At 41.4% G+C, this 26,888-nt stretch overlaps 6 protein-coding genes across 6 annotated transcripts; 4 read left to right on the top strand and 2 right to left on the bottom strand.

Moving 5' to 3' along the window:
* The first annotated feature begins 945 nt into the window (after nt 1-945).
* On the top strand, nt 946-4,624 carry rcn2 (reticulocalbin 2). Its single transcript, XM_047596961.1, has 8 exons — nt 946-1,012; nt 1,388-1,525; nt 1,616-1,718; nt 1,799-1,995; nt 2,084-2,197; nt 2,319-2,412; nt 2,522-2,661; nt 3,540-4,624. The coding sequence occupies exons 2-8, from the start codon at nt 1,388-1,390 to the stop codon at nt 3,681-3,683; spliced, it is 930 nt and encodes a 309-aa protein (XP_047452917.1). The 5' UTR covers nt 946-1,012; the 3' UTR covers nt 3,684-4,624.
* pstpip1a (proline-serine-threonine phosphatase interacting protein 1a) lies at nt 3,712-11,932 on the top strand. The gene is made up of 15 exons (XM_047596959.1): nt 3,712-4,341; nt 5,266-5,366; nt 5,455-5,529; nt 5,616-5,650; nt 5,752-5,858; nt 5,995-6,057; nt 6,486-6,590; nt 8,213-8,258; nt 8,540-8,619; nt 9,238-9,336; nt 9,447-9,543; nt 9,698-9,782; nt 9,899-9,975; nt 11,013-11,107; nt 11,199-11,932. The coding sequence occupies exons 1-15, from the start codon at nt 4,312-4,314 to the stop codon at nt 11,328-11,330; spliced, it is 1,227 nt and encodes a 408-aa protein (XP_047452915.1). The 5' UTR covers nt 3,712-4,311; the 3' UTR covers nt 11,331-11,932.
* Nucleotides 11,933-12,548: 616 nt separating this feature from the next.
* On the bottom strand, nt 12,549-15,866 carry tspan3a (tetraspanin 3a). The gene is made up of 7 exons (XM_047596962.1): nt 15,687-15,866; nt 14,763-14,954; nt 14,496-14,570; nt 14,204-14,305; nt 13,963-14,109; nt 13,778-13,861; nt 12,549-13,391 (listed from the first exon to the last, which is right to left on the bottom strand). The coding sequence occupies exons 1-7, from the start codon at nt 15,756-15,758 to the stop codon at nt 13,299-13,301; spliced, it is 765 nt and encodes a 254-aa protein (XP_047452918.1). The 5' UTR covers nt 15,759-15,866; the 3' UTR covers nt 12,549-13,298.
* A 218-nt stretch (nt 15,867-16,084) lies between these two features.
* On the bottom strand, nt 16,085-17,480 carry ch25hl1.2 (cholesterol 25-hydroxylase like 1, tandem duplicate 2). The gene has a single exon (XM_047596906.1). The coding sequence runs from the start codon at nt 17,422-17,424 to the stop codon at nt 16,576-16,578; it is 849 nt and encodes a 282-aa protein (XP_047452862.1). The 5' UTR covers nt 17,425-17,480; the 3' UTR covers nt 16,085-16,575.
* A 1,216-nt stretch (nt 17,481-18,696) lies between these two features.
* si:dkey-24l11.2 (uncharacterized protein LOC100034462 homolog) lies at nt 18,697-23,348 on the top strand. Its single transcript, XM_047597470.1, has 12 exons — nt 18,697-18,861; nt 19,464-20,084; nt 20,611-20,670; nt 20,753-20,805; nt 20,892-21,036; nt 21,146-21,498; nt 21,584-21,812; nt 21,948-22,062; nt 22,275-22,386; nt 22,474-22,585; nt 22,956-23,068; nt 23,172-23,348. Exons 2-12 carry the CDS (start codon nt 19,476-19,478, stop codon nt 23,239-23,241), a joined length of 1,971 nt encoding a protein of 656 aa, XP_047453426.1. The 5' UTR covers nt 18,697-18,861; nt 19,464-19,475; the 3' UTR covers nt 23,242-23,348.
* A 1,135-nt stretch (nt 23,349-24,483) lies between these two features.
* On the top strand, nt 24,484-25,835 carry ch25hl1.1 (cholesterol 25-hydroxylase like 1, tandem duplicate 1). The gene has a single exon (XM_047596868.1). It carries the CDS (start codon nt 24,773-24,775, stop codon nt 25,616-25,618), a length of 846 nt encoding a protein of 281 aa, XP_047452824.1. The 5' UTR covers nt 24,484-24,772; the 3' UTR covers nt 25,619-25,835.
* The last annotated feature ends 1,053 nt before the right edge of the window (nt 25,836-26,888 follow it).

Genomic DNA, 26,888 nt, shown 5'->3' with positions numbered 1-26,888 from the left:
GGCGTCAAGTCGTTTTCAAATCACCGGAAAACAACTAGAGAATATAATCTACTTTAAAAATAAAACCATTTTGGAGTCAAACGCGTCTCCATAAAACATCAAAACAACAATTTAAGCAACAATTTAAATATTGCGCCAATTTTGATCGGAATACAACACATTACATTATTCTGCTCACTACTTCTTCAGCTATACACTTGTTATTTGTTTTTGTCCTGTGAAGTGGGTCCATTTTAAGTATTTTTCTGTTATGCTCTACTGCTACTTTATACGAATCACACAGAATTGTCCAAGTAAAACCCATCCAAGTACCAGAAGTTAATTCCTGGTAGATGATTATATCTTGTGTAAGTAAAATAAAAACAAGTCGCAAGACAAATAGAAGTATTGAATACATATTGTAACACATATCTCAAATTCTTTTGTAGTTGTCTTTTTATATATTGTTAACCACTATTACAATTTAAATGCAACGTTTCTATTGTCTTTTGCACATAATTTAATTCACTCCACCCATTCTTTTCTGCACTACTCAACTCATTGTTGCATCAACCACTTTTTGTATATTGTATTGTTATACACTTGTCTTTAGTCTACTTTGTATATACAGGGCATATATGTTTTGTAGATTTTATATATTCTCAACGTTTGCACATTTTTGTTTACATTTTTTGTTTAGCTGCTGCACCGTTGGCCTTTGAGGAAGGTAATTTCAAGCATGTATTGTGTTGCACATGACTTGTCCAATGCTCATCATTATCCACTCCATATAAAGTCATTTAATGTTTCTATTGCATTTAATGATTATAATGTTTACAACTACAGAAACCTTGTGCTTTACTTATTGATATTGTTCGTAACTGAAACTACATAGTAGTATAAAGGTCTGTTTAATATTTACACACATTGTTGACCAAGCATCAACTCTTATTTTGAAGTTTATGACCGGAAGTGCCGTATGGCGGTAAGACGGATGACATCGGCGTAAACATTTGTAGGATAACTTTTCACGGTAATGACACTAACACCCTCCTTTATCAAACTTTATCTGTTTTGCTATAGTTTCATTATTCTATTCTTGTCTTTAACGGCGTTTGTACTGTATCGTGTTGCTTGTTGTCGCTAACACTGCTGATCTTCACCTCTAAACCTGTATGTGTTTAATTCTCTTTCTCAAACAGATGATCCTAAACGGCATCTAATTACCATTTCGGCAACTTAATACATTTCTACCAGGACGTTTCCCTTTTCGTGCCGGTCTCATCTTCTCAGAAGCAGCGATAAATTATTAGTTTTGTGTGTTAACTTCCACCAGCTGGCCACCAGGTAGCACAGTTGCATTTGTGACACATTTGGTTGTAATGGTTTTTGACTCATCACCCAACAGATGACATCTACTCCATTGTTGGTGTTGCTGGTGCTTCAGTTTGGGTTTGGATGGAGCTCTCATAAACATCATGAGGATCACTATAATGGCCAGCAGCACAACCCTGAACACGACATGAGTGTCCTGCTGGGAGATGAGGTCTTTATTCTTATTGTCTTTATTCATCTTCTTTCGTCCTGTTTGTTGCCACTCTTCATTCAGCAACCTGCACACTATTATCTCATCCAGAACACAGAGGAGATTAAGAAACTCAGCCCAGCAGATCTGAGGTTGAAGATGATGGAAATTGTGGAGAGGATTGACACGAACGGAGACAATCTGCTGAGTGAAGGTAACTTCACATTCAGTAAAGGCGAAATTAAACACATTTGATTAAATGTCACACTGGCCTTCTGCTGTGTCCCTCCACAGAAGAGATCACTCTCTGGATCCAGCACGTCTACAGAAAATATGCCCTGGAAGACGCAGAGGAGCGCTTCCCTGAGTTTGACGCCGACAAAGACGGCGTCGTAACGTGGGAGGAGTACAACATGGTCGCTCACGATCAGCTTATTAGTTTTGATGACAGTGCCGTTCTGGAAGATCCAGAGCAAGAGTCTGTTCGAAATGTAACTCCCCTCTGACGCATCATGCCACAACCTAATTTATCTGTTTATCTGTCTGTAAAACCTTGACACTGTCTTGTGTTTCTGTCAGCTCCACCTGAAGGAGAGGAGGCGCTTTGATTTTGCCAACGTGGATGGCGCTCCTGGTCTTAACGTGACAGAGTTTCTGGCCTTCACCCACCCCTCTGAAGTGGATCACATGGCTGTGAGACAAGTTACATATACTCCTGCACAACCTGATATGATAATGCACTTCTCCATCAGTTACGAGACTACGGTTATTGTTTCACGTTAAAATTGAATGATTTACCCTCTGGTTCTAATAGGATTTTGCCATCGAGGACGTATTGAGTGAATATGATACAGATAAAGATGGATTCATCACTCTGGGGGAGTTTATTGGAGACGTTCGCGGTGAGGGTAAGGTCACAGACATTAGTTTGAGACAGAAATAGCAGTCTATTTTTTTCTCAGTATTTGTCATTGACGTAACATTTTTTTTTTTTTTTTGTGTGTGTTTGTGTAACAGACGATTCGCCTTCGCAGTGGGAGATTGAGGAAACGGTCCGATTTAAAGAACTCTATGATCAAGATAAGGACGGCAAGCTGAATCGAGAGGAGCAGCTCCGCTGGGTCGCGCCCAATAGCTACGGCTCAGCCAGAGAAGAAGTAGGACTTCCCCAATTGTGTCCTGATTTTGTTGATATGATCGATAAAATAAAAATAACACAGAAATCTGATTAAATCTCAAATAGCTCCTTCAGCAATTATGATATGGTATGATATGCAGTGATGTCCATTAACCCTTTCATTTGAGGGTACTCACATCCAAACTTTAGGAAAAGTGCAGGGATTACAAACGTGTTTATACACCTGTGATTTGTTTGTAACTAGATAGTTGACTGTGGGACATTTCTCCATCATCTCTCTCTTACCGTACAGAGTAGCTCTGGAACAAAATATCTTTGAACAGTTGAAGATGCTTAAGATGCCTGAACATCTCGTGTGTAAAACACGGTGCGGGCCGTGTGATGCATGGCCGACCGGTGTCTATTAATGATGTGACTGAAGACAGAAGCAGCCAAATGAATTCTGAAGCGGTTCTTCCCAGTACAGGTGCACAGTCACCCAAAACCCAAGTCACTGGGTAGGAAACCCAGGAGTTTTGGAAAGAAAAATAGAGAAATATTCTGCCACCGCTGAGTCACCTGGTTTTTACCAGACTGAGCTTCGTTTCACTTGTTGAAGACAAAACAGCAGGCAGAAAGACCCACCAACAAACAACAGTTGAAGACAGATGCTTTGACAAACCGACAAATCCCATTCTTCGGTGATAGTCGAGTAGTCCTCGTCTGCAGATGGTTCAGAACGAATTAAACACTCAAAAATAGGGGACTGTGTATAAAACTGGTTGTAATCCCTACACCTCTGGTTTGGATGTGAAGCAAAAGTCCATGTTCATAATATAACTAAAAACAGTTAACACTTTGAGCGTGTCTGAACACGAATGAACCTAACGTACAGGTTGTTTCTCCCGCCATCAACAGGCCCTTCACCTCATCAAGGAAATGGACCACGATGGAGACGGACGGATCTCCGAGGCAGAAGTTTTGAAGAACCAAGAAACTTTCATGAACAGTGAAGTTACGGACTATGGCAGGCAGCTGCACGTATCGCACGACGAGCTGTGACTCCCGTGTTTCTTGTAGAGTGCCCTCATATGTTTTCGCACAGATGTAATGCACTGTGGTCTGTTTCCTGTGTTGTGTTAGTCATGGTCCACGTCTACATCATTTGCATCACTAAATGACCAAATATATACTGAGTCAATCACATACGCAAGAAAAGAGTACCAGCAAACCGTTGGAAGCCTTCCAAAACGTGACATGTGGTTAGATGCCGTATTGCATAATTTTATAGGAAATGTCCGTTATTTAGTTCGCTTCCTAGATGAATGTACCCTTGCTGCGCAAACTTATAGTTTTTAAACAGCTGCCTACCAGGAGGCATCTTGTCGGTGTTCAGAACCAAAAGCGTGGTCACATTTATGGAGGAGTTTTGTTTCTTTAATGGCATCAGCTGGAGGTTCACTTATCAGCACAGCTGTGGCAACTACTGACATATTGCAGCTCTTCCTCATTTAAATCAAATGAGTAAGTGAGTGAGAGTGGCTGTATGAAAACTTGCTTCCTGAAAGCGTGTCGGTCTGTTTTACTCGCTCTGAGCAACAGCCTGCTCCGCTGCCAGGAGGTAGAAAAGTGGCTTAAAGTTGGTTTTTCCACCTGGGACTTCTTATTTTGTTTTTAACCTGCTGCCAAGATGACATTACAATTTAAAGATAACTTTTGGGTAAGTTGCTGTAATTGTTATTGTTGTTTTTTTTTTCTTTTTTTGTTTCTTTTACTCAGAAATAACCAAGAGTTTGACTGAACTGTGAAGGCCGTGTTGTAATCAGTAGTTTCAGAGGGATGTTTGTACTGTATTTTATGTTTTCTTTTGTTTTGGGGGGGTTTTACGTGGATGGTAGTTACCACGCAACAATGTCTATTTTTGCTCTTTCTTCTGTTGAAAATGGTAAGCGTTGATATTATTTGCATTTCTGGGCTGTATCATTAAACCCAGATGCATCACACCGACTGAGCGGTTCTTTTCGCAGTTTCGGTGCAGTGTCTTGAAGAAAAAAAGGCAATAGTAACACTTCAGCACGTTGTGGTGCTAATAATGTGTTCTGTGTCACTACTGAGTGTTTCCTAATAGCCTCTTATCTGCTTTAAACGCCTCTCTTAGTTTGACACTGCCTTGTGAGAACTGTCCAGTTCGCCTTTTGACATAGGTGAAGGTATAAATTGCACAGATAACAACACAGAACGGTACAACTACCATACATAAGCCGCAAGTAAAGGATCAGGAACAACAGCTGAGGTCGCGTACTTCCCTGTATGTCTTTATCTCTGTTCAGATTGCAGAGTTCATGTTTAACATGCATCGCTGATTCAAACAAGCAGGGACTTTTGTCACTTCTCCCACTTGTTAGCTTTCCACTCAGCAGTTAACACTTTCTGTTTTACTGAAGAAGCTGTACCGCAGTGCCCTTACATGGACACAAAAATCCATCTCAAAACCATCACACTTGCGGTGGGGACACTTGCATGTGTCCCAAGTCGGCAGCTCCTGTCTAAAGGCAACAGGAAGCTTTTCTTTCATACCGGCAAATGTAACACCTGTGTGGGATTTCTATTCGTTTCCCCTCATTTCCCTCATTTTTCCCTACAGGGAGTGGACTTCATCAGCAACGCTGGTTATGAGACTATCATTCAGAGGCTCAGCGATGGTCGACGGACATGCAAAGACATGGAGGAGCTCTTGAAAATGAGGTGGGCCCCCTGGTTTCTGGTAAACTGAGCTCAATTTAAAGCAGCCGCTATGAAACCCTCACCTGCTATACGGTCGTTTTTAATGCAGAGCGACGGCAGAGGAGAAATACGGCAAGGAGCTGGTCACGATTGCTCGCAAGGCTGGCGGTCTATACGAGATTTGGTACGTGTGAGCGCTTCATCACACTTATTGCTTTCTTTAGCCAGCAACTGTGGTACGAGAACATGTCTCTCTTTCTGTTTCCACAGCACAATGAGAACATCCTTTGATGACATAAAGACACGTAAGCACAGGATATACCATATTTCAAGTGTTCGCAGCATTTTTTATCATTTATTTTTTTGTTTATGAGCTTTCACCTGTGCGCTCTCGCTATTTCTTCAGAAATCGAAAACACAGGAAACTTGCACATTCAGCTGGCCGTGCTTCTAAAAGACGAGGTGAAGAGAATGGAGCAGTTCAGAGAGAGGCAGAAAGAACAGAGGAAAAAGGTGAACGGCTTTTTTTTTTTTTTTATTTTTTTTTTTTGTTTTGTTTTCGCGGCCAGTGCTGCCTCTGCATGCTCCTGTGGTTTTTCGATGACGTCTGTGTCACCTCTTCTTAACATAGTGTGTCCTTACTTTGCAGTTCGAAGCCACCATGGAGAAGGTTCAGAAGACAAAAGTCACCCTCTACAAGAAAACACTAGACGTAAGGTTAATTCGTGTTACCGTGACCTCAGAGATCTTCATTTTACAATTTTGCTTATTACTTCAGTGAGATATTGTTCCTGATATTGTACCACAGTTAAGCAGCATAAATTGTTTCAAGTGAAATTACAGTGCAGCTAGGCCTCATTGTGAAAGAGCTGATACACAAAGCACTGCTGTGTACATACAGTTTCACGTTAAGTTAAGGCCCCTGAGGAATCTTGTGCTGCTGAGAGGAAGGAAGTGAGTGATCTATTTTGTTTCTCCCGGTGCACATATATGAACATCTCTTTCTTGAGCGTGTCCCCGCTCGAGCCCCACCCTTCCCCCACCCCATTTTCCTGTCAACGGTTCATACAGAGAAGTGCTAATGAACAGAGGGCGCGTGTGTCGTAGATTCATGAGGTTTCTGTTCTGTTTCACGTCCAGTCTAAGAGGTCCTACGAGCAGCGCTGCAGAGAGGCGGATGAGGCCGAGCAAACAGCCGAGAAGCTGGGCACCGCTCCCACGGCCACTCCCAAACAGATTGAGAAGGTAAATGGAACCCGTTAAACAGCTGCAGCTTCTAACAGTGATTTCCAGTTTTTCAATGTGCATCTTTTTTTTTTTTTAAATCTGTTTTAAAGATACAGATTTTAGGGACCACCCCACCACCACCACCACCACCACCACACACACACACACACACACACACACACTCACACCTCCACATAACACCACCACCACCACCAATTTTAAATCTTAAGTCCTTCCAGTGAATATCTAAAAATACCTAAAGGAAGGCATAAAAATCATAATAATAGAACAAGGCCACTTCACTAAAATCCCACAGAGGGTTTTGGGTTTCCACATCATGGAAACCGAGAAACATCCCCTCCTCTTCAGCGAAATAAATGTACATATAGTTGTGGTAAAGTGGCCTTCCGGTGGACACGACTCGTTCCGCCACTTGCGTGTTTCATGTTTCCACGTACTTTTTTTGTGCACCACTACCAAGTAAAGTGATACATTATTTGGGATCATTTTTCATGTAGTCAACACTAGACCTTGCCTGTTTTTGTTGCCCCTTCGCATAAAGAAGCGCACTCGTTAATGTGAAGGTAGTAATGCAGAGTAACTGGAGCTAAGTGATAAGTTTTGAGACGCTAGTTTTGTGCTCGTCATTCTGTGCGAGTTTTTTGCACATTCATCATTAAGCGTCAGTGGAGCAAGGAGCCAGGATGTTGTTTTACATATGTTACATAAGTAAGTTACTTGTTTTGTCGATGGTGAATGAGATCACTGTGTGAGTGAGAGGTGAAGTCTGGTCAACGTAAAGGTCAGCATAGGATTAATATTATTTTCATACGAATGAAACCAGTCGAACCACTTCACATCAGAATAGAAACATCATCATCACAGGACACAGATCACCCAGAGCAGCTTTGCATTGATCTTCTCTCTAAAGGAACCCCAACTATGCTAGAAGAGGAGACCCCACAGCCCACCAGGGCCACTCAATCCCTGTAATGCATGAGGTGAAGCATTCAGGCCTAGACCACTCTCTTGCTGCATAATGAGGGCTGACCATATCACTTTTGAACTTCAGCCATACTCAAAACATTCTGTGGTAGCGTGTGGCATCAGCGTTCTCTCTCACCTTACAAAATGTTAATACAGTCATCACATGTGCAGTGTCGACCACAGTTACCAGCCCTATTCATCGATGTCTGCATCTAAATGCAGACCTCACTGCTGAAACAGCAGCCGGCTGAGATGCTACAACCGAAGCTCCAGCCCTGTGGCCAAACAATGACCCTCTTACAAAGTCGCATCGCGCCAAAAGCCTCAGAGCATATTTGGATGTTAAATTCATCATTGCACTGAACCGTAGCATGCACTTTAGACTTATAGGCTTAGACGGACTTTGTTAATCTACAAGGGAAATTGCTTGGTCATAGTAGCTCAGTTGCCGCACCAAAACCACAAACACACACACATACATTATATACATATGCATGTGTGTGTGTGTTTAATAAATAAATAAATAAAATATATATGTAGATATATATAGATGTGTGTGTGTGTGTGTGTGTGTGTGTGTGTGTGTGTGTATATATATATACCCTCAAAAAAGGAAAAAAAAAGTTTCATTTGTGTTGCCTTTTCCGTCCTAGATGAACAACAAATGCAAACAGTGCAGAGAAGCTGCCGAGGAGGCTGGTAAGGAAATCTAATAACTCAAACGAGAAGCGTGCATGTCTGCTGCTAGGATGCCATTTCTACGAGGAAGCTGTTGCCGCTGTGGTTTACCAGAAACTTATTTCTTTCTCAGGATCGCGGCCACATTAACTTCTCTTTTGCAGAACATTCCAGAAATAGCTTGTAATGCTATCAACACTTTTATCGCCAGATGTGTATATTGTCTACATTAAACCTCAGGTAGTTAATCAGTGTCATGTCTTGAATTTCATTCATCGTCATTCCTTTCTTTCTGTCTTTAGAGAAGCAGTACATATCAAACATCGAACAGCTTGACAAGATCCGGCAAGACTGGGAATCGACACACATTGAGACATGTGAGGTAAGACACTGGATTTTCTTTTGCATGCTGTATCTGTCAATTCAGGACAACACGTTATGGCCTTTTTAAAATGTACCAATGTCTGCTTTGTCAATGAGGATGTGTATTACTTCCCATTAGCAGATGACATAGTGAGTCACTAATCTCCAAAACCGTTTCCGGGCAACAAAGTGTTCCTTTATGTGATAACATCATGAAAAAAAGTTGAAGCAGATATTAAACATTAGTCGTCGCTATGTGGTCAGTTGTTTGTGGTTGTTTGGGAATCTATATAATGAACACATTCTTTCCTTTACTCCCACCTAACTATGATCTCGATGATAAAACCAAACAGAGCGGTATAAAAAAAAAAAAAGGGGAACGCTCTCTGTTGGTTCTCACAAACATAGCCACCGAAATCGCACATACGCACAGATAAGGAAGTCAGATCTTCACACGCAATTGACCAAGACCTAAATACAAACAGTATCTGAAAGCTATAAAGAATTCACGGGACAGCTTTGAGTTGACGGATTGCACTGAGATCACACTGGCCACATTTGTGTTCATATTTTAGAACTGCTCACGTGGTGTTTGTCAGATTACTTACTAGTGTCCAATCAAACTTTTGTCCTGCAGATGTTTCAGCAACAAGAAGAAGACCGCCTTAGTGTCCTGAGGAACGCCTTATGGGTACACTGTAACCAATTATCAATGCAGAGCGTGAAGGATGATGAAGTGAGTGTAGATTTTTATTTTTCTGTATTTAATAAACCTTTAGTAGGTTACCTTTAATAACCTTTAGTACTATACATTTGGGATTCAATGTGGAAACATTGCTCTTTCAGTGTTACGAAAATGTAAGGAAAACGCTGGAAAACTGTGACATCACTGCAGACAACAATTGCTTTGTGGAGATGAAAAGAACTGGCTCGGCCCCCCCAGGTAGGCGCACGCCTTGCAGCCTTCCTGATTTAGATTTGAATATGTTCTGAGTTGGAAATTTTAATATTATCTTACAACTGGTGCTAAAACATGCAACGTAATGTCTGGCAAAGGAACCGCCTGCATTACATAACCGCCGCTGTTTTTTCCACAGCTCCAATCGAATACCAAAACTACTACGAGGGGAACCCTACGGCTAACAGAAATGGAAGCGCTGGATTTGTAGGGGTCATGAAAAGGTGAAAAGAATACGATGTTAACAAACTAAGATGATGATTTTTTAATTTTTTTTTTTTTTTTTTTACGTGCATCTCGTTTGGTGTATCTCGTACTGAATACTTTCCCCCACTTGTAGGTTTTCAAATCTTCTGCAAGGGAACTGTTCCGGTGGCTCCAAGCTGAGCCTCAATGAGACAGTGGCACAGCCTGCTGGTACAGTATCACAGTTGTTCAGATAACACTTCAAATGTGTAAGAGATGACACACACAGTTGTGAAAGCCACTTGTAACACAAGGTGTGGATTAGTCTGAACAGAAAACATATTTCCACTTAAAGTATTTCCACATAGAAACGACTTAAAGCTTTTTTTCCACTCGAGTCCAGAAAATATTGTTTATATATACTGTAAGCATTTTTTGTGTTGCTGTTTTGCATTTTTATCTCTTGCGTTCACTGTTTTTTGGACTGTGTGCTGCTGCAACTCTGCAAACTTCCCGACCATGGGATAAATAAGAGATTATCTTATTTTATCTTAAATCAAAATTCTTACACAAAATGAGCCGATACTAAATATGTTTTTACTGCAAGAGACGATCACAAGTAAATTTCAAGACTAAATCCATCGGTTCAGAAGTGTTTCCAATCGGTGTAATAAGACCAAAGTGACGATCAGTGGCCAGTTTTGCTTAAAAAGTAAATAAATAAATATAAATCAGGGATGTGTCAGCTCTCCACAACACCAGCCAGAAGACTATTGGGAACGGATTTTGCGGACAGATGAGACCAAAGTAGAGTTGTGAGGTTTAAATTAGAGGCATCGTGTCTGGAAGTGAAACAACACTGCAATCTAAATTATATCAGCCAATTCTAAAACAAAAAAGGCCGGACATCTGGCCTGAATCTGACCCCCTGAATCTGGGTCATGCAGCAAGGCAACGATGCCAAGCACACGAGTCCCATGTGGTTTGGAAGTCAAAGTCTTGATCTAAATGTAGGATTAAGGAACTGAAACGTTTCTATATGAGCTGAAATCTCTCCAAACCGCTGACAACTGAACCTCAGTTACACTAAAAAACAACGGTATAAAGTCGGTTCCCAGGTTGCACCTAGACACTACCAAATCATACACACAGGACTAAAGGGAAAACTCTGTGATCCACATCCCCTCTTCAGCTTGCAAATGATCTGGTGACGTATGACACAAAATGCGAGCGGCCGCACACGTTAACTGATCGCATCTACTCAACAGAAACGTCAGACGGAGTATATGCTTCCATTCCTGGATTTCCCACCACCCAGCTGAGCTGCGAAGAGTACAAGGCCGTGTACGAGTATGTGGCACAGGTCAGGTTCTTGGCGCATGTCTCTATAAGACGCTTCCACGTCTTTTTGATCCCATTAATGATCTATTGATCGTTTCTGTCCATTTTTTCAGGGGGAGGACGAACTCTCCGTGTCTGTCGGGGACGTCGTGGTTGTTCAAGAACAAGGCGACGACGGCTGGTGGTTAGTGAAAAGAAATGGTGTCACAGGACTGGTTCCGGGCTCATATCTAGCTAAAGAATGATTCAAACTGAATGTAGTGCTGTATGACTACTACACATCCACATGTACATTTTTCATGTAAAGGCCTTGTCATTTAAAGCGAACCTTATAATTTGATTGTATGTGCCGTTTATTTCTGTTACTCGTATCGTTGAAGCACCGTTTAAGCACATCAGATTTAGAGACTTCGCACTTTGGCACCCCCTAGCAGCAGCAATATAAAAGACACTGTGGCAGACGATAAATGTCAATGCGTCCCGCAGATTTGACCCTGAGGTTGTTGAAATTAAACTTTTTTTTTTACAGGCACTGTCTCTAGACAAAAACATGCATAATTATAATTTAAAAGAAATCCAATACAGGGAAGACACAGTGTGAATGGCAAATTCAAACTGTATCATATTACTTTTCCCTCCCTGCTGGTGTTGAGTGCTTCCCATACCATTGACAGCTGGGAGATTTGCTGATCTCTTGCACATGATCAGGGCACTAAAGTTTATTAATATGCTGTAGTATATATTTAATGTCTAAAAAATATAGTGTATGACGTATTTTTGTAATCTAGATGCAAAGGATGTGCTCATTTGTATTTATTCAATATGAAATTAAAAATCCTCAAGTTTTGTTGCCTTGTCACGACATCATGTTTTATCTTTTATTTTTTTCTTAGCTCTCACCTTTAGCATATGTTGCTTTATTTCTACCAAGCCTTTCTGTTGTGGTGAAGACTATTTTAGAGACAGATTATAAGAACATCAACCGTGTACTCTAATCTCAGATAATGCGGGTCAGACATTTGGCGTCTTTGCTTCAAACGCGTGCGGTCTACCAAGTAACCAAGATGAAGTCTTCATTTGCCATTTCAGGCGCAATGGTTACAATGTAAGAGATCAGAAGAGGAAGCAAAGTGAGATATAATTAGATTCTGGTATATATATATATATATATATAAATACACTATGTTAGTTACAGATGCCATGCACCGATGCATTGCACACAAGGAAACACATCAATTGTCTTAAAAAGAGAAAACAAGATTAGATTACACCATTTGACTGGTGTGTAAGAACTCTTTTACACCCCTCCAACGTGGCAAACAGCTCAACTTTGCAGTAAACCTTTTATGACCGAGATTTATCTTTTTACAGGGACAACACCCATCCTGTTTACAGGTTAAAGCAAAAAAAAAAAAAAAAGGAAAAGAAAAGAATAAGAAATCACAATTTCTGACACAGACCAATAACCCAGAAAAACGCCTTTAATTTAATTTTTCACCCTTTAAATTGAATATACATTCTTGAGTCTTGCTGCTGCTACATATCAGCAAACCATACTCTAAAAACTACCATCAGTAGATTGTTGCTGCGCCCAAATGAAAAAAAGGAACGCTATGAGAGAAAATGTAGTCAGAGTTGAGAATGTGTTACTACTTCATACCCCAGGCACAGAAAAGGAAGGATAAGCAAAATAAGTTACATGGCTTACACTCAAAAAAAAAAAGCTGTGCAATTTACTTGGGCTGTGGTTTTTCTTGACAGAACACTGCTGGTGAAAGATAAAGTTACAACCATTAGTGTAGATGTGATGATGATAGTAGTAGCAGTAGTAGTAGTAGTAGTCGTCAGAATAGGGTGGTGGTAGGAGTAGCCGTGGAGCTAAAATGATACACTCTGTCATTCAAATACATCATAACAGATTTAAAAACACATTGTGCAAACTAACATGAGGAAATGACCAAATTTAATACATGGCTTAAAAAGGTTTGAGGTCTGATACTCATGTCATCTTGAGAGCAAGTCTCCTTCTCGCTGGCCTTTAGAGAATTTGCCCAAAAGCTTTTTGGAAAAACAGGTTTTACATACATATATATATATATATGTATGTATATATGGTTACAGTAGTTAGTGTTGTAATAGATAATTTTCATGCTTTTCACCTATGACACAGAAAACTCTAATTGTCTTTAACTGTGAGAGAAAAGCATTCTCCTTTATGCCCTGGTGCCCCCCGTGATAAGAAGCTCATAGGCAGGATCTCTGCTCCGGCGGCACAGCACGACGCACGCGCACAGCATCCCCAGCATCTGGAACAAAGGCACAGGGTGCAGTGTCATGTCAGTGTGTGCCAATCTGCTGTTGACATTATGACTGATAAGCCTTGTGGTGTGGAAATATTTCTCATTACGTCAAAATAAACAGGCCGGGTCATTTACAACTAACTCAGCTCAGCCATTCATTTCTGGCTCGGTTGTGATAACTGGGTTAACAAAATAACATAACCTAACATAATCCCGTCCATCACTAATAACCTATGGAATTATGCAGAAATAGATCGATTTTATCTCTGATATATATGTGTGGTTTAAGGGCGAAAAAAAATAAATAAAAAAAACGCCTTTTACTTACACTTCACGGTCTTCAATATCTAAAACTGTATATAACAGGGGGTCTTGATAGAAGTTAAAAATACCTGGATGGCAGCAAATGTCAACGCAGTCCAGATGACGTACATCATGATTTCCTTCAACTTCTTCACAACCAGAGCCTCACAGCCCTACAGACAAACAAACAACGTTAAAGAATGTGAAACTGGGACAAGTCTATTCAAAAAAACATAAACTGTCACTAAACTTGATGTTTTTAGTGTCTGTTTACTTCTTGGTAGAGATCTTCAGGATGAGTAAGGGACCCCGTGCAGCTCCCAGTTTTGCAACAGCTGATGGGCACGCTGTTGTTTTTGGATTCTTCATACCAGTGTGTGTACTGCCAGTCTGAGTAATTGTGGATCCCACAACATTGAAGCTGAAAATTAAAATAGTGTCAAATAAACATACGGCTGACACAACACCAGAACACAGAATTAAACAAATAAAGGAAGCAGCATTTTTGTCCTCACCTGTCGCTGAACATAGTCGATGGCACGGCTCTGGGCATTGCTGTTGGTGCCGTTGTATTCGTCATAAACTTTTTTGATTGAACTATTAACTTCATCTTCAACCTGGCAAAGGTCAAAAAGGATGAGACTAAATATTTGCAGACACTCCTTGGGCAATGCAATGCAAACCCACGTGACCACAAATGCAATGTACACATTTGATGAAGTGCTTATTATCCGGGTGTTACAAGTCAATTAATAAACCAGGCCAAGAGAAAACAATTGTGCACTGGTGTGTGTTTGCTTTTCTCACCTTTGCTCTGTAAATGTATCCGAGAATCACCACTGCCACTTCCGTCATGAACACCAGCAGGAGAATGACGACAAACTGTGGGTTGAATTTCAAGATTTAAGATACAGTTCCTTGTAATAAAAAAGAAAAAAAAAGTAGACTGTTCAAGTTACATTCATCATACCCATTACTCATGCCTAGCAGTTCAACCACGTGTGATAAATGTGGTCACTCCTGTAAAAATACACCTGCTCATACTGTTGTATTGATGCAAACCGGTTAACTGACCGTTGTAAGTCCACAGTAGCTCTCCCTCACTGTGGCACAGCATCCAATGAGCCCAATGATAAACAGAAGGGCTCCGACCCCAATGATGACCACTGCTGGGATGAGCGTGTACACGTCTTCAAAGAAGTGATCGTAGTCATCATATGTAATGAAGACATAGGCTCCGACATAGCACAGGATACCAGCAGCGGCCTGTGAGTGACAAGTAAAATAAGCACCATCAATAAAAACTCATTCTGTGTCTTCTTTAGTTTTCCTAAATTACAAGTCTGCATTCGCCTGAGTTAGATATGCACCTCAGCAATAGTAAACAGGTCTTGTATATTAAATTCACTTGACAAACATGGGATCAGTAAATGGAGTATGACGCAATAGATTTAATTATATATAATGTAGACTACAGCAAATTAAATGTATTTTCACGTGTGCAAATGATCTGAATCTGCCCAAAACTGTTCTTTAACACTTCACGTAATGTGCTTCATTTGGACTGAACCGATCTGCGGCTTGCATAAAGACCTGGTAAAACAAAAGCGCCCACAGATCTTCAGTGTTTGTTTTGAACTGGCCCAGCTGTTCGTGTTATTGCTGAATCACATTCACTGCTGTTTGATGGGTTTAGGTTAATCCACTTCTTCAAGAGGGGAGCGGATCAAAAAGTGATAGTTCAACTTCAGCAAACAACGGCTCGTTTAACTGTAAAACTTACGTGAGATGCGTGGTAACCAATTACCAGATGGAAATTACTGCACTTGTCGAACAATATCTCTCAAATAATGTCTTTTCCACTACCTCCTCAAAGTATGACCTCCCCATCTGCCACCTCTATTTTAGCCGCTGCCTCACACAACTAGCTAACTAGCTAGCATGCTAGCAGGTCCACCGTGACGCACGTTTAAAACCGACTAAAGCCTCCAGACTTACCCAAAAAATCAGGTTCAGAAAGACCAGGACCGTCTTCGACGAGGTCATGCCACACTGCCCCATCTTCAACATGGGGATTAAATGCCGGTCGTGAGGGAAATTGTTGCAAGTCTCTACTCAGACATGTCCAGGACAGCTGCACCGCTCGTACTCCGTAAACTTAGCTGAGCTCTGAGAGCAGCAGCGCCACCAACACAACGACGAACTTAACCACCCTCCACCGAAATAATAATAATAAAATAAAATAAAAAAAACATTATACACCCGTTCAGAATAATAACATCCATGCATTTATTTTTATTTTTACATTTATTGCTTTTTATTTATGATACATTAGAAATTAAAAAAAAAAAAAATCATGTTAAAATAAATTGAATTGGGCAAACGTGCTTTCATGACATCTAGTGGCAGGATATATAATTGTTCCCTCATTCCCTCATACATGAAACATTCATCAGTAGCAGTCTGGGGTTACTGATCAGTTTTCACGACCTCAAAAATTTAAGAAGGGACTGTCTCAGATTCAAGGTAGGCTGATTTGTGAGGTAAAACATACGAATCTAGGGTGAGTGGTCAATGGAAGAAAATACAACGTTAATCTTGTTGTGAAGATGTATACAACTTTATTAACTGTATAATAAGTCACATTCTTGCTGTGATGATTTAAAGCAAATGCTCAAGGGATTTTGTCTCTGGGCTTGAATTCATATCTATTAAAATTAAAACATTTAGATATTTCAAATGGTGCATTTATGAAAAGAATTAATATATTGTCATTGAAGATACAGGAAACTCAAAGCACAGTGTTACATGACTCTTTTTGCAAGTAAAAGAAATAAAAATAAAACAAACACACAAACATAAATACACATTATCTATTTAGCTGCTGTCACTTGCATTTTATTTGTTTCGTAGCAGAGGTGAAGCTGGCATCAGCATGCGTGCCAAATATCTTGTCCCAGTGACTGAAGTGGGGTGCAAAGTTGGTGTTGGGTTTCTGATGGTGCACATCGTGGTGGCTGGGCCCTCCGTAGATATCAAATGGTATCAGACGCGAAGTGGCCCAGGGGAAATCATAGCCGCAGTGATCCTCGATGGAAACGTACACATGTACTACCATGAAGGTCCATGTTGTGAGTAGATGACATCTCAGGATCACGGGATTCAGGGTGGTCCAAAAGCCCACTGTGAGCAGCTCCCAGCCACCAAGACACTGAGTGGCAAGGGCAAAGGGAGATGAGTAATTGTGATGGATGGCGTGGAAGGTGACATACAGCCAGCGGATCCTGTGATGGAGCAGGTGCCAAATGTAGTACTGGAAGTCAAAGAGTAGGAGGTTGCCTATCACCCCAGCAATGAGCTCCAGCAGGGACGGAGCCTCATCTGGAAGGTCCACCGGCGGCCTCCACGCCCACTGGGCCACGGATGCCGGCAGCACGAGAAACACATGGTTGTACAAGGTCACGCTCGCACAGTGCATCAGTGTCGAGGCTGTTGGCCGACGGCTCGGTTGTATCTTGAATCGCTGAACCTTCTCCCACCTGTCGCCCATGATGTCAAAGACGAGAAAAGGGATGCAGAAAACAAAGTATGACGAGACAGTCAGCACAATGGGGAAGAGGGGAGATCTCAAATAATCTCTGTAGTTGAGCCTCAGGTTGTCCCACAAAGGCTGCAGCAGTGAAGTTTTTCCTGAGCAATTAATCCAAAAATCTACGTTAATATCCGCAAGACTCATCCTGAAGTTAAAAATAAAAAACGAGTCAATGTAGGAATGTAGGTGCTTCGGCTAGAAACGGCAGCTTTGCCGGGCAATTTATCCCATGAGTTTCTACGTGTGCTGAGTTCTCCTTGTGGCATCAAGTGACAGCAACAAATTATTCATACGCCTTAGGTGACTGGTAACATATAGTTCTCCACACAATACATTTTCCAGCATACAAACGTTATTTTAAAAACACTTACCGCCGCAAACTTCCTGTTATTGCTGTGTTTCCCTTCAAAGTATTATTGTTAGTATTTATTTTGCCATTTCAACCAACACGTAGCAAATATTTTGGAGGAGAGGAGACACTAAAACGACGAATAAAGTGTATAAATATAGATGAACTAATCTGTATCAGAGTGACTAACTATACAGTCTGAGCCATATTTTGAGGAGGATGTATAAAATAGAAATGATTACATATATATATTTCTACAAATACATATACAAGTAAAAATTAGCAGCTAGTCAGGAGTTTTTTTTTTTTCTCTCCATCACTTTCATAGCTATGTTAATTTAAAGATCTCACGCTCAAAGGATTATAAATAGCCATTTCTAGCCAGTATTTTAAAGTATTAAATCAAATCAATCCTGTGGTACATATATTTACCTCCCAAAGGTGCACAATCAAAGTTTCATTCATGTGCTTCTTTATTTTATAAATTTGAAAGTTGGCCTCTGTGCGTTCCTTACACTTTGTGCAAATGAGCTTAACACAGTCTAAACCAATAGGCTATTAGGGAGAGCCCCCATAAGGAAACACTGGAGGAAAAAAAACTAAGTGATTAAAAGACAGTAAGAAAGGATAAAGATAAGCAATGATTACAATAATAATAAAATATATAAAAGACATAGGGAAATCTCAAAGTTTAAGATTAAGTTTGAGATAAGAAAAAAATAAAGATTTAATAATGATAAACTGCATATAGACTTAAAATAAATAAATAAAATCCCTTTAAAAGCATTAAACAATAGCAATAGTAAATTAAGAGAATAAAAGAGTAGACGGGATTAAATGACAGTCAGATTAGTAAACATGTGTTACAATTTTTTTTTATTTGCTCAGAATAATTACAACTCGATACTGTGAAAAGGATCGTGTGATAATAAAGGAATCTCGAGGACTTTGTGGTGATGTTGTTAACCCCAAAACGAAAGGCCAGTAATGAACGTTAGACCTCCACGACTGAAGAGGGCGACAAAACAAAATCCCTTTAGTTCATCCAGACAACAGTCTCTCTTTACACCACCTGACCACAGCAGCCAGTCAGCAGACACTTGTCAGACAGAAAGTCCACAGTGAAAGCTTATATCAATCTTTTGTTTTTAACACTTTCGGTCGTATAATTGCGCTGAAAAAAAAGAAAAAAAGAAAAGATAAAACTACACGGACTTCGGGGGACATTTGAGGTAATGTTATATTCCCACAATAACTCATTTTGTCTCAAGGAAGTGAGGAGCATGAGCGACACATTTCTCAAAACAGCGATGAAAGTTCACCTAACTTAATGGATAACTAAAAAATAGTAGTAGTAATAGTAATAGTAAATAGGTTATGTAATATGAAACATGCATGGTTAATGTCGTTGTCACACGTACAGTATTTTTTGATTAATCGTGTTTTGTAATAAAACAGATTCAAGTCCATCTGGCCACAGTCCAGAGGCTTGTAAATACCCGTCGGATAAAATGGTCGGTGTTGCCATTTTGGCCAAGATTTCTTATTATGTAATTTGTTTTTGTTTTTTTATTATTATTTTCTCCATAAATTACAACATCATTAAGCAGAATTACACCCTGGTGTCTGATTGATGATGAGTGAAACTGATATTATAATACTGAGCAACACAGCTTAGTCTATTATTTCCAAGGTCACAAGTGGATATTATTTCAATGTGAGGGAACAAATGTAGTAGTATTTTTCCTGATCTCTTAGTGTTAATATATTAGTCGTAGTAGATGATTCTTCTCTATAACCTTTGTAACAAGTATTTCTGTATCGAATTCCATAGATATTAACAACCATGGAGAATGATGAGGAAGAGAATGTGGAAGAAGCTGAATCTAAGCCACTTCCTCGAAAGCAGCAGCTGTGTCGCTTCTACTTACAAGGAAGACATTGCAATTTTGGGAAGAAATGTAAATTCCTCCATGTAAGAGATGACACCAAGTCTCATGATGATAAAACCGCGAGGACACCCAGCTTGTCTGATGCCATGCCGCCAAACTCACAGGACCCTGGTGGATATGTGGGCCACAGGCCACCACCCACTAATAACTCCACAGGTGCCCCGGCAGCATCCCGCCGCCCCTGTCGCTACTTCGTCTCAGGCCACTGCACCATGGAGGACAGGTGCCGCTTTTGGCATCCACCGGAGCTGCCACCAGTGGATGACCAGTATTTTCCTGGCAATCATACAAGATCTGCACCGAATCCACCGGTATCTCGGCCTGGCGCCCTCCACGAGGTGAAGCTGTGTGACCTGACAGAGGACATCGCCAAGCAGCTACGAGACACCGAGATCAAGCAGCTGAAGAAGCGCTTTCCCAAAGATCAGCTTATTATTCAGGAAAGAAGTGACGGAAAAGTTACCTATTACAGGGCAACGGTCTGTGCCACTGATCCAGACTGGGTAAACACTTCCTTCCCTTTGTCCCTTGAGCGTTTCACAGGGAAATCCACTTACATATCGCTTCAGCTTCAGCTCAGCTTTTAATTTGTGAAACAAATCCCTTCTTAACTGAAAACCATTCCTACTCTGTGAAAGTACCAACAGTCATTCTTGTTTTTCAGTCTATTATTAATTAGTACAATTATGCAGGATTTTTATTATTAAGCTGCTCCATTGAGATTTAGTGTGGCCCATTTCTTATAATGGAAATGGGGCAAAGAAGTTCTTAAACTCTGGCTCTGGGGCTCATTTGAAGCACATTACCAGAAAGTTAAATTTGCTATTCTACAACCTTTTCATGAGGTTTCTACAAAGTCAAAGTACAGCACTTGACTGAATAAATATATATACAGTGTATATATATTGCCATGCCACCTTTGAATCTACGTAACCAGCATGTTTATCTAGCACATGTGCTGCTTTGGTTTGATGCAATTACGTTGTTTTATTTCCTGGAATGTATTAACTTTACATTTTACACATACAGCCATTCGATCTAAAAGAAATTGATATCTTGGTGAGCTTTCCAGACAACTACCCTCAAGAGGTAAAGACCGCTGCAGTTTCTCATATACTCATCTCTTAGTGTGGAAAGAACAGTTATCATTGCCTAGATCTGTTTTCCACAGATTTTTACATTGGATATACCACTGGATCAGGAGCTGCCACATGTAATGGCAAGGTAAAGGTTTATGTTAACACATACTGTTTCATGTCATCGACGCTGACAGCAATCACGAGCATGTCCACAAATGTTTGGCTGCGTAGACGTGTAGAGGAAGCATCGCTGGAGTGGCTTCAAGCCAAGCACGCAACCAATCAGCTTCTGGGAAAGGTAGAGCTGCTCTTCCGGCCTTTTCTCCGCTGGCTAGATCGCAGCTTGGAGCGACTGTTCACAGAAGGAGCCAGACAGGTGAGGCTGCAACCAGCACCATCAGAACCGGGTGTTGTGATTTGTTATTCGAATGTACTGGAGAAATTGTATGTTTTTTATTTTGTCTCGATGTAAATTTATTTTGCAGTTGAAAAAAGACATCGATTTAGAAAAAGCCGGGCTGCAGTTCATATCGTATCAGGAGCTGCAGGCAACAGCGTGTGAAAGATCTGATCCTGCATCTGAGGCTGCAGCTGCAGACGAGGAGAAGGAAGTGGAAAACACAGAAGCTGAGACGCCAATGGAGGGAGGGAAGTTAGCGCAGAACGAGGGTCTAGGCGGCGATGAAGGGCAGCAGGAGGAAGCAAGTCATCTGGTGGAGAACATTAAGATCAGGGATCCCCGCAGAGGCACAGAGATGAAGCTGCTGGGACTGAGGCTGGGCGAGAACACAGCCACTGTAGCTGCCCAACGGATCACCGTGTGTCTTCAGTGTAACAGGTAAGATGAACTGAACAGTCACACGGCAGATCTAATCCTTAGTTGTAAACCTGAGGCTGTAGGTCTGTGCACGTGTTGTCTGCAGGTGTAAAGTGACTGCGGACTTGACGCTCACCGGGAGGACAGCCTGCGCCGCTCAGTGTGACAAGTGTAACGCGAGTATAAATGCTGCATTTCGGCCCTGCATGCTTCACCATTACAGCGACGTCCTGGGCTACCTGGACCTCCACAACGCTACACCCACCGACCTCGTACTCCAGGACTGTGACCTCTCAGTGGGCTGCCTCAGCTGCTCACAGGAGGGCCCGGTACAGGTGATGAAACATGACACGCTTAACACTAACCTGCGTTCATTCCTATGAAGTGCTGTCGGATAAAACTGAAATGCATATATTGGTGAGCCCTGATCTTCTCTAAACTCGTCTTTTTTTTTCTTTATTCTCCAACAGAACCTTTTATATGGACAAACAAAGGAGTTTAATTGTGAACACTGCCACAGCAAACTCAGCATCCTGGCTGAGAGCACAAGATTCCAGTATATTCAGCCCCAAACCAACAAAACAGGTCAGCGTTCACCTACATTTGCTTTTGGCCGGAAAAAAAAAGACTTACATTCTTACTGCCACAGTTGGCTCTCTTAGCAATATTACATCACATTATTATTTTAAAAGCAATACTGTGCAAGAAAGATTTACGGATTGGATTATTTACTCAGTTACAGACCTAATATGAGACTGATTTCAGACAGGCTGATATTTTAATCCTCGTTTGTGCAGATTCAAGTGCTGTAAATTACAAGACAATCAGAGATCCGGCCGTTCAGAAGGGGAAGCCACTGCCAGAGAAGGGGACATGCAAGCATTACAAACAGAGCCATCGCTGGCTAAGGTATCATCCTCTCACTTCGCATGTGTGCTATGGAGAACGCAAAAAGTTATGCAGGAGCTGTGAAAACCTTTGTACTTGTGTTGCCAGGTTTCCCTGCTGTGGCCGTGCTTACCCCTGCGATGTGTGCCACGATGAGAACCAGGACCATCCCATGGAACTCGCCACCAGGATGATTTGCGGCTTCTGTGCCAAAGAACAGGTGGACTGTGGACCTGGCGTTGCATTACATTTCATCAGATCAACACCATTCAGACAAGCAAAGAGCGAAAACATCACTCTGTCCAGGCCCTGTCACTATTTAATCATGTTATTTACATAAGAAACAACTGCTCATAACCTTAATCCTATTCCGTTAGAACAAGAGGTTACATGCCTACATTTCGTTGCAAGGCGAGGATCACTCAAATAATGCACACCAAATTCCAGACGTTCATCCAATGTCATTTCTTTCGTCAAGTACAGAGGAAAGTAGAATTAAAATCTTGGCAGGAGCAAAGTGGCCTCTAGCAGAGATGCATATTTATCATTGAAGGTGTTGAATGTAACCCACACTGTGTTTGCTGTTGCAGCCGTACAGCAACGGAAAGCCGTGCATCAGCTGTGGGAGCATGATGACCAGAGGCACCCGCACCAGCCACTGGGAGGGAGGCCTTGGATGTAGAAGCAAAGTAAAAATGAGCAGGTGCGTCTAACTTATGAGGTTAAAGGTTTACACCGCCTGTACTGATGTTGGCAGCAGCCGGGTTTTGCATATACCTAAGAACTTGTTTGTGCTTTCTCTTCAGAAATGATCGACAGAAATATGCCAACAGCAACAAAACGGTTTCAAGGAAGGCAGCCGGTGAAAAGAAGTAGCCGGCGAAGAGGAAACTTTAATCAAGCATTCATTTGCATGAATACACAAACCATGATGTCACTGAAATTGACGGTTTCCCACAATAAATCATGTCGTTATGAATCAAGATTCAAGAGTCTTTGGTGTCATTTACTGTGGAACAAATGCAGCATGTTTACCAGGAATGAAAGTGTTGATACAGTTGCAGGTGCCAACTCGACTTCACAGAAGCAAAATAGAATAAATTACAGAATAAAACTATGTCACAAAACAAAATATATATATAATAGGATAAAACATTTTTTTTTTTTAATTGTGTATGTGAGTGTGTGAGGCAGTTCACTAGCGGTTCTCCAGCCCGGTGGCTTGTGGGTAGAAACTGTCTCTGAACCTGCTTGTTCAAGTCCGGGTGCTCCAAAACCGCCTGCCACACAACGCGAGTGTAATCCGTCTGAAGCTGTGCCGCTGTGCCTTTCTCCTGCGGCGCCGGATGTAAACGTCTTGGATGGCTGGCAGCTCTGGTGCACTGGGCCGATTAAACTGATCCCCTGACGAGATGTCGCGGGCCAGGATACTTTGACAGTATCTGTGCGTCCATGTGAAACCTCCTCATATCCGGCAGGAGGAGGAGGTGCTGACTTGACGCCTTTAGGATCGTACCTGTGTGTTGTCATAGTTGTGCTTCACCGATGTTGATCCCCAGGAACCTAAAGCAGCTGACTCTGTCGTCCACATTGAAACCTCCTCACTGAACATTCAGTTTCAGAAGGGTTAATATATTTAAAGCCTGAAAACTTAATGACAGTGGACTGAGTTAGGAGTTTGTTTGAGCCATAAAGTTGTTTTATAAATATGTTTAGTGTGTATTTATATCAAAATAAATACAGCAGGCAGAGGAAACAATAAAGGTCTGGATGTTATTTGATCATATTATGTATTAACATACAAATTGTTCAGCTTTTAACATAGCTGGTCAGACTAATCCTCTTATAATGCTTCTTTAGGTTATCCACGAAAACAGAATGTAGACTTCAGTCTGACTGTTCTGCATCAGCATTTTAATCCTGCAGAAAATCCTAGCACATCACAGAGCGTTCTGATAACATATTGTGATAATCTGTGATACCTAGAGACGGTGTTACATGCTGTTCAAACAGCTTGAGCTGCACTAGAATAAGATGTTGCGGTACAAAACGTAGAGAAACTAAAAGGGAACAACATGCAACATGGATTGACCCTTTGAAATATTTGGGGCATTCATGTTTACAAAATGTTTTTGTCCTAATTTCTCTCATGCGTGACAATTGCTCATTTTGCGCCGGTTGATACATTTTCTGTTCTCCAGCTTATCGCTTTCGTGCGTGCAATCAAGGTCTGGACTGGTTTAGTTAATCTTCTTGTAAAGGTATTGTTTGAGACATGGAGCCAAAGGGGAATAAACCTGCTGGTCCCTTTGAGAGCAAAGTCCCTTCAGTCAAACTCCGCTATAAGGCTGATCTTTGCCTTCGCTGAAGGACTTGCAGGAGCAGGCTTCAGTGGTACCACACCAAGATGATAAACATCAGCATACTTCCTCAGGAGTTCCTGCCCTTCAGGGCATCGGACCGTGTCCTGCAGCCATTCTGGGATTACCTGCTTCTACACCACCTGCCTCTCATCTCGTCTCCTTTTTTCCAGGTCCTACTTGCCTTTTCCAGCTATTTGCTTTTCAGTGTACCTTTTGCTTTGCTGGACCTCTTAGGAGAAAGGGTGCCTTTATTTCATCAGTACAAGATCCAGCCAGAGAGACAGCCAACACTGGGAATGATGATAAAGAGCTTCATGACTGCTCTGTATAACCACGTCTTCTTTGTCCTGCCAGCTGTAGTAATTGGCATGTTCATCCTGCCACTGCCAGCACTGCCACAGGACGCTCCAACGCTGTATGAGGTATTTATTGATGGGTTGGCTGCACTGCTCCTCTTTGACACTCAGTACTACATTTGGCATTTCATACACCATAAGCATTCGCAGCTTTACCGCTGGATCCATGCAGTCCACCACGAATACATTGCACCTTTCGCCTTGTCCACGGAGCAGCTCAGCATCCCAGAGCTGATGACAGTGGGACTGTGGAGCAACCAGGATCCGATACTTTTGAAGTGTCACCCACTGACCACATGGTGCGTCACCGTTTTCAGCATCTGGATGTCTGTAGAGGACCACATAGGCTACGACTTGCCGTGGAGCCTGAACCGCCTGGTGCCTTTTGGACTAATGGGCGGTGCGCCGGCTCACGACATGCACCACCAACGGCCGAGCAGCAACTACGCTCCCTTTTTCAGCCACTGGGACAGAATCTTTGGCACCGCTGTACCCTTGAGGAAAAAAATAAAAGCCATAGAAAATGACAAGTGAAGGAAATATTGTAAATGTAAATACTGCCAATTTTCTTCATGTCTTGGCGCCTTCTCTTTGTGAATCTCTTATTTTTCTAACTTTATTTAATGTTGTCTTATTGACTGTGTGCCGCCTCCTTGCCGACATGTTTCTCTGTGGATTGACCCGATTGAACACAGTTGTTCAAATGTACATTTTTTTTGTGGGTTTTCATTCAATAAAAGCATCATGTTGACAAAAAAAAAATAAAAAATGTGGCACTGTTTTTTCTGCTACTGTTAAACAGAGTAATGGTGTAATCATTCAGGCTACACACAGCACACAATCACACTGTAGTATTCCAGTGAAATTACATACAGTTACTGCTTACACCAATCAGGCATAACATTATAACCACTGACAGGCGAACCCCCTGGCCCCTGTGGTCTAATCCAACACCTGGAAACAGTATTCCCTGACGGCTGTGGCCTCTTTCAGCCAGCATGATAATGTGCCCTGCTACAAAGCAAAAATGCTTCAGGAATGTTCTGAGGATGTTCTAGACAAAGAAGTCCGACAAGGACCCAAAACTTACAGGACTTAGAGGCTTAGACTTGGGCTGCTTCGATATCTTGGTGCCAGATACTACCACACACCTTCGTGGGTCAAGTGAAGATCACGCCTCAGCAGATCAGGGCCGTTCTTGCAGCAAAACAGGGATTAACACAATATTAGGAAGGTAGTCATAATGTTACGCCTAATCGGTGAATACTTGCAGCACAGCAAAAACTAATTCCTCCGGTATTCGCCTTTCTGACAATCTGCTTACATAACACAAAATCATTACAAGAGATTTAGTCAGCAACATTTTTACTTACTCATTCCACATAGTAATAAGAGGCTTCTGAACAAGAAATCTCCTCTTTGTCACTTGGAGTCCTGCACTGAGGGATTTAAGGCTAACCCATGCTTAAGAAAGTGCTGAGCTTTCACTGAACAATGAACATACTTCAGTATGATTCAGTATATTTCAATGACATCAAAAAATTTTAAATATGCTATACATATGAAAACATTCATAATTATAAGTGTGCACTTGAAAAATAAACCTTGAAAAAATTAACCTTGAATCTACTTGTTTAATCTACATAACCAATCAAATCCATTTCCCAAGGAAGGCAAAGTAATGTCTAAACAACTAAATCAAAGGCGAGTTTTTGCTTGGTATGTTGCTACTCGTCCAAGTCACTTCTTAGGTTTTAAGGAGTTAAATGAGGAGTAAATGGAGCCACTTGCACTAGTGTGAAAA

Source organism: Mugil cephalus, chromosome 10 (assembly GCF_022458985.1).
Source record: "Mugil cephalus isolate CIBA_MC_2020 chromosome 10, CIBA_Mcephalus_1.1, whole genome shotgun sequence".
Classification (NCBI taxonomy): domain Eukaryota; kingdom Metazoa; phylum Chordata; class Actinopteri; order Mugiliformes; family Mugilidae; genus Mugil; species Mugil cephalus.
Note: the sequence above shows the minus strand (reverse complement) of the source record. Positions and strands in the feature narration are given on the sequence as shown.

Bases quoted from the DNA above. Each gene is read 5' to 3' on its own strand.
- rcn2 (XM_047596961.1), top strand. From the start codon at position 1,388: ATGACATCTACTCCATTGTTGGTGTTGCTGGTGCTTCAGTTTGGGTTT. The intron at 1,526-1,615 runs GTCTTTATTCTT...TATCTCATCCAG, and splicing joins GTGTCCTGCTGGGAGATGAG to AACACAGAGGAGATTAAGAA. The intron at 1,719-1,798 runs GTAACTTCACAT...GTCCCTCCACAG, and splicing joins AGACAATCTGCTGAGTGAAG to AAGAGATCACTCTCTGGATC.
- pstpip1a (XM_047596959.1), top strand. From the start codon at position 4,312: ATGACATTACAATTTAAAGATAACTTTTGG. The intron at 8,620-9,237 runs GTAAGACACTGG...TTTGTCCTGCAG, and splicing joins CACACATTGAGACATGTGAG to ATGTTTCAGCAACAAGAAGA. The intron at 11,108-11,198 runs GTCAGGTTCTTG...CCATTTTTTCAG, and splicing joins TGTACGAGTATGTGGCACAG to GGGGAGGACGAACTCTCCGT.
- tspan3a (XM_047596962.1), bottom strand. From the start codon at position 15,758: ATGTTGAAGATGGGGCAGTGTGGCATGACCTCGTCGAAGACGGTCCTG. The intron at 14,955-15,686 runs GTAAGTCTGGAG...TGTCACTCACAG, and splicing joins TTCTGAACCTGATTTTTTGG to GCCGCTGCTGGTATCCTGTG. The intron at 13,862-13,962 runs GTAAACAGACAC...GTTTGTCTGTAG, and splicing joins CTGAAGATCTCTACCAAGAA to GGCTGTGAGGCTCTGGTTGT.
- ch25hl1.2 (XM_047596906.1), bottom strand. From the start codon at position 17,424: ATGAGTCTTGCGGATATTAACGTAGATTTTTGGATTAATTGCTCAGGA.
- si:dkey-24l11.2 (XM_047597470.1), top strand. From the start codon at position 19,476: ATGGAGAATGATGAGGAAGAGAATGTGGAAGAAGCTGAATCTAAGCCA. The intron at 20,671-20,752 runs GTAAAGACCGCT...TGTTTTCCACAG, and splicing joins CAGACAACTACCCTCAAGAG to ATTTTTACATTGGATATACC. The intron at 22,063-22,274 runs GTCAGCGTTCAC...TCGTTTGTGCAG, and splicing joins GCCCCAAACCAACAAAACAG to ATTCAAGTGCTGTAAATTAC.
- ch25hl1.1 (XM_047596868.1), top strand. From the start codon at position 24,773: ATGATAAACATCAGCATACTTCCTCAGGAGTTCCTGCCCTTCAGGGCA.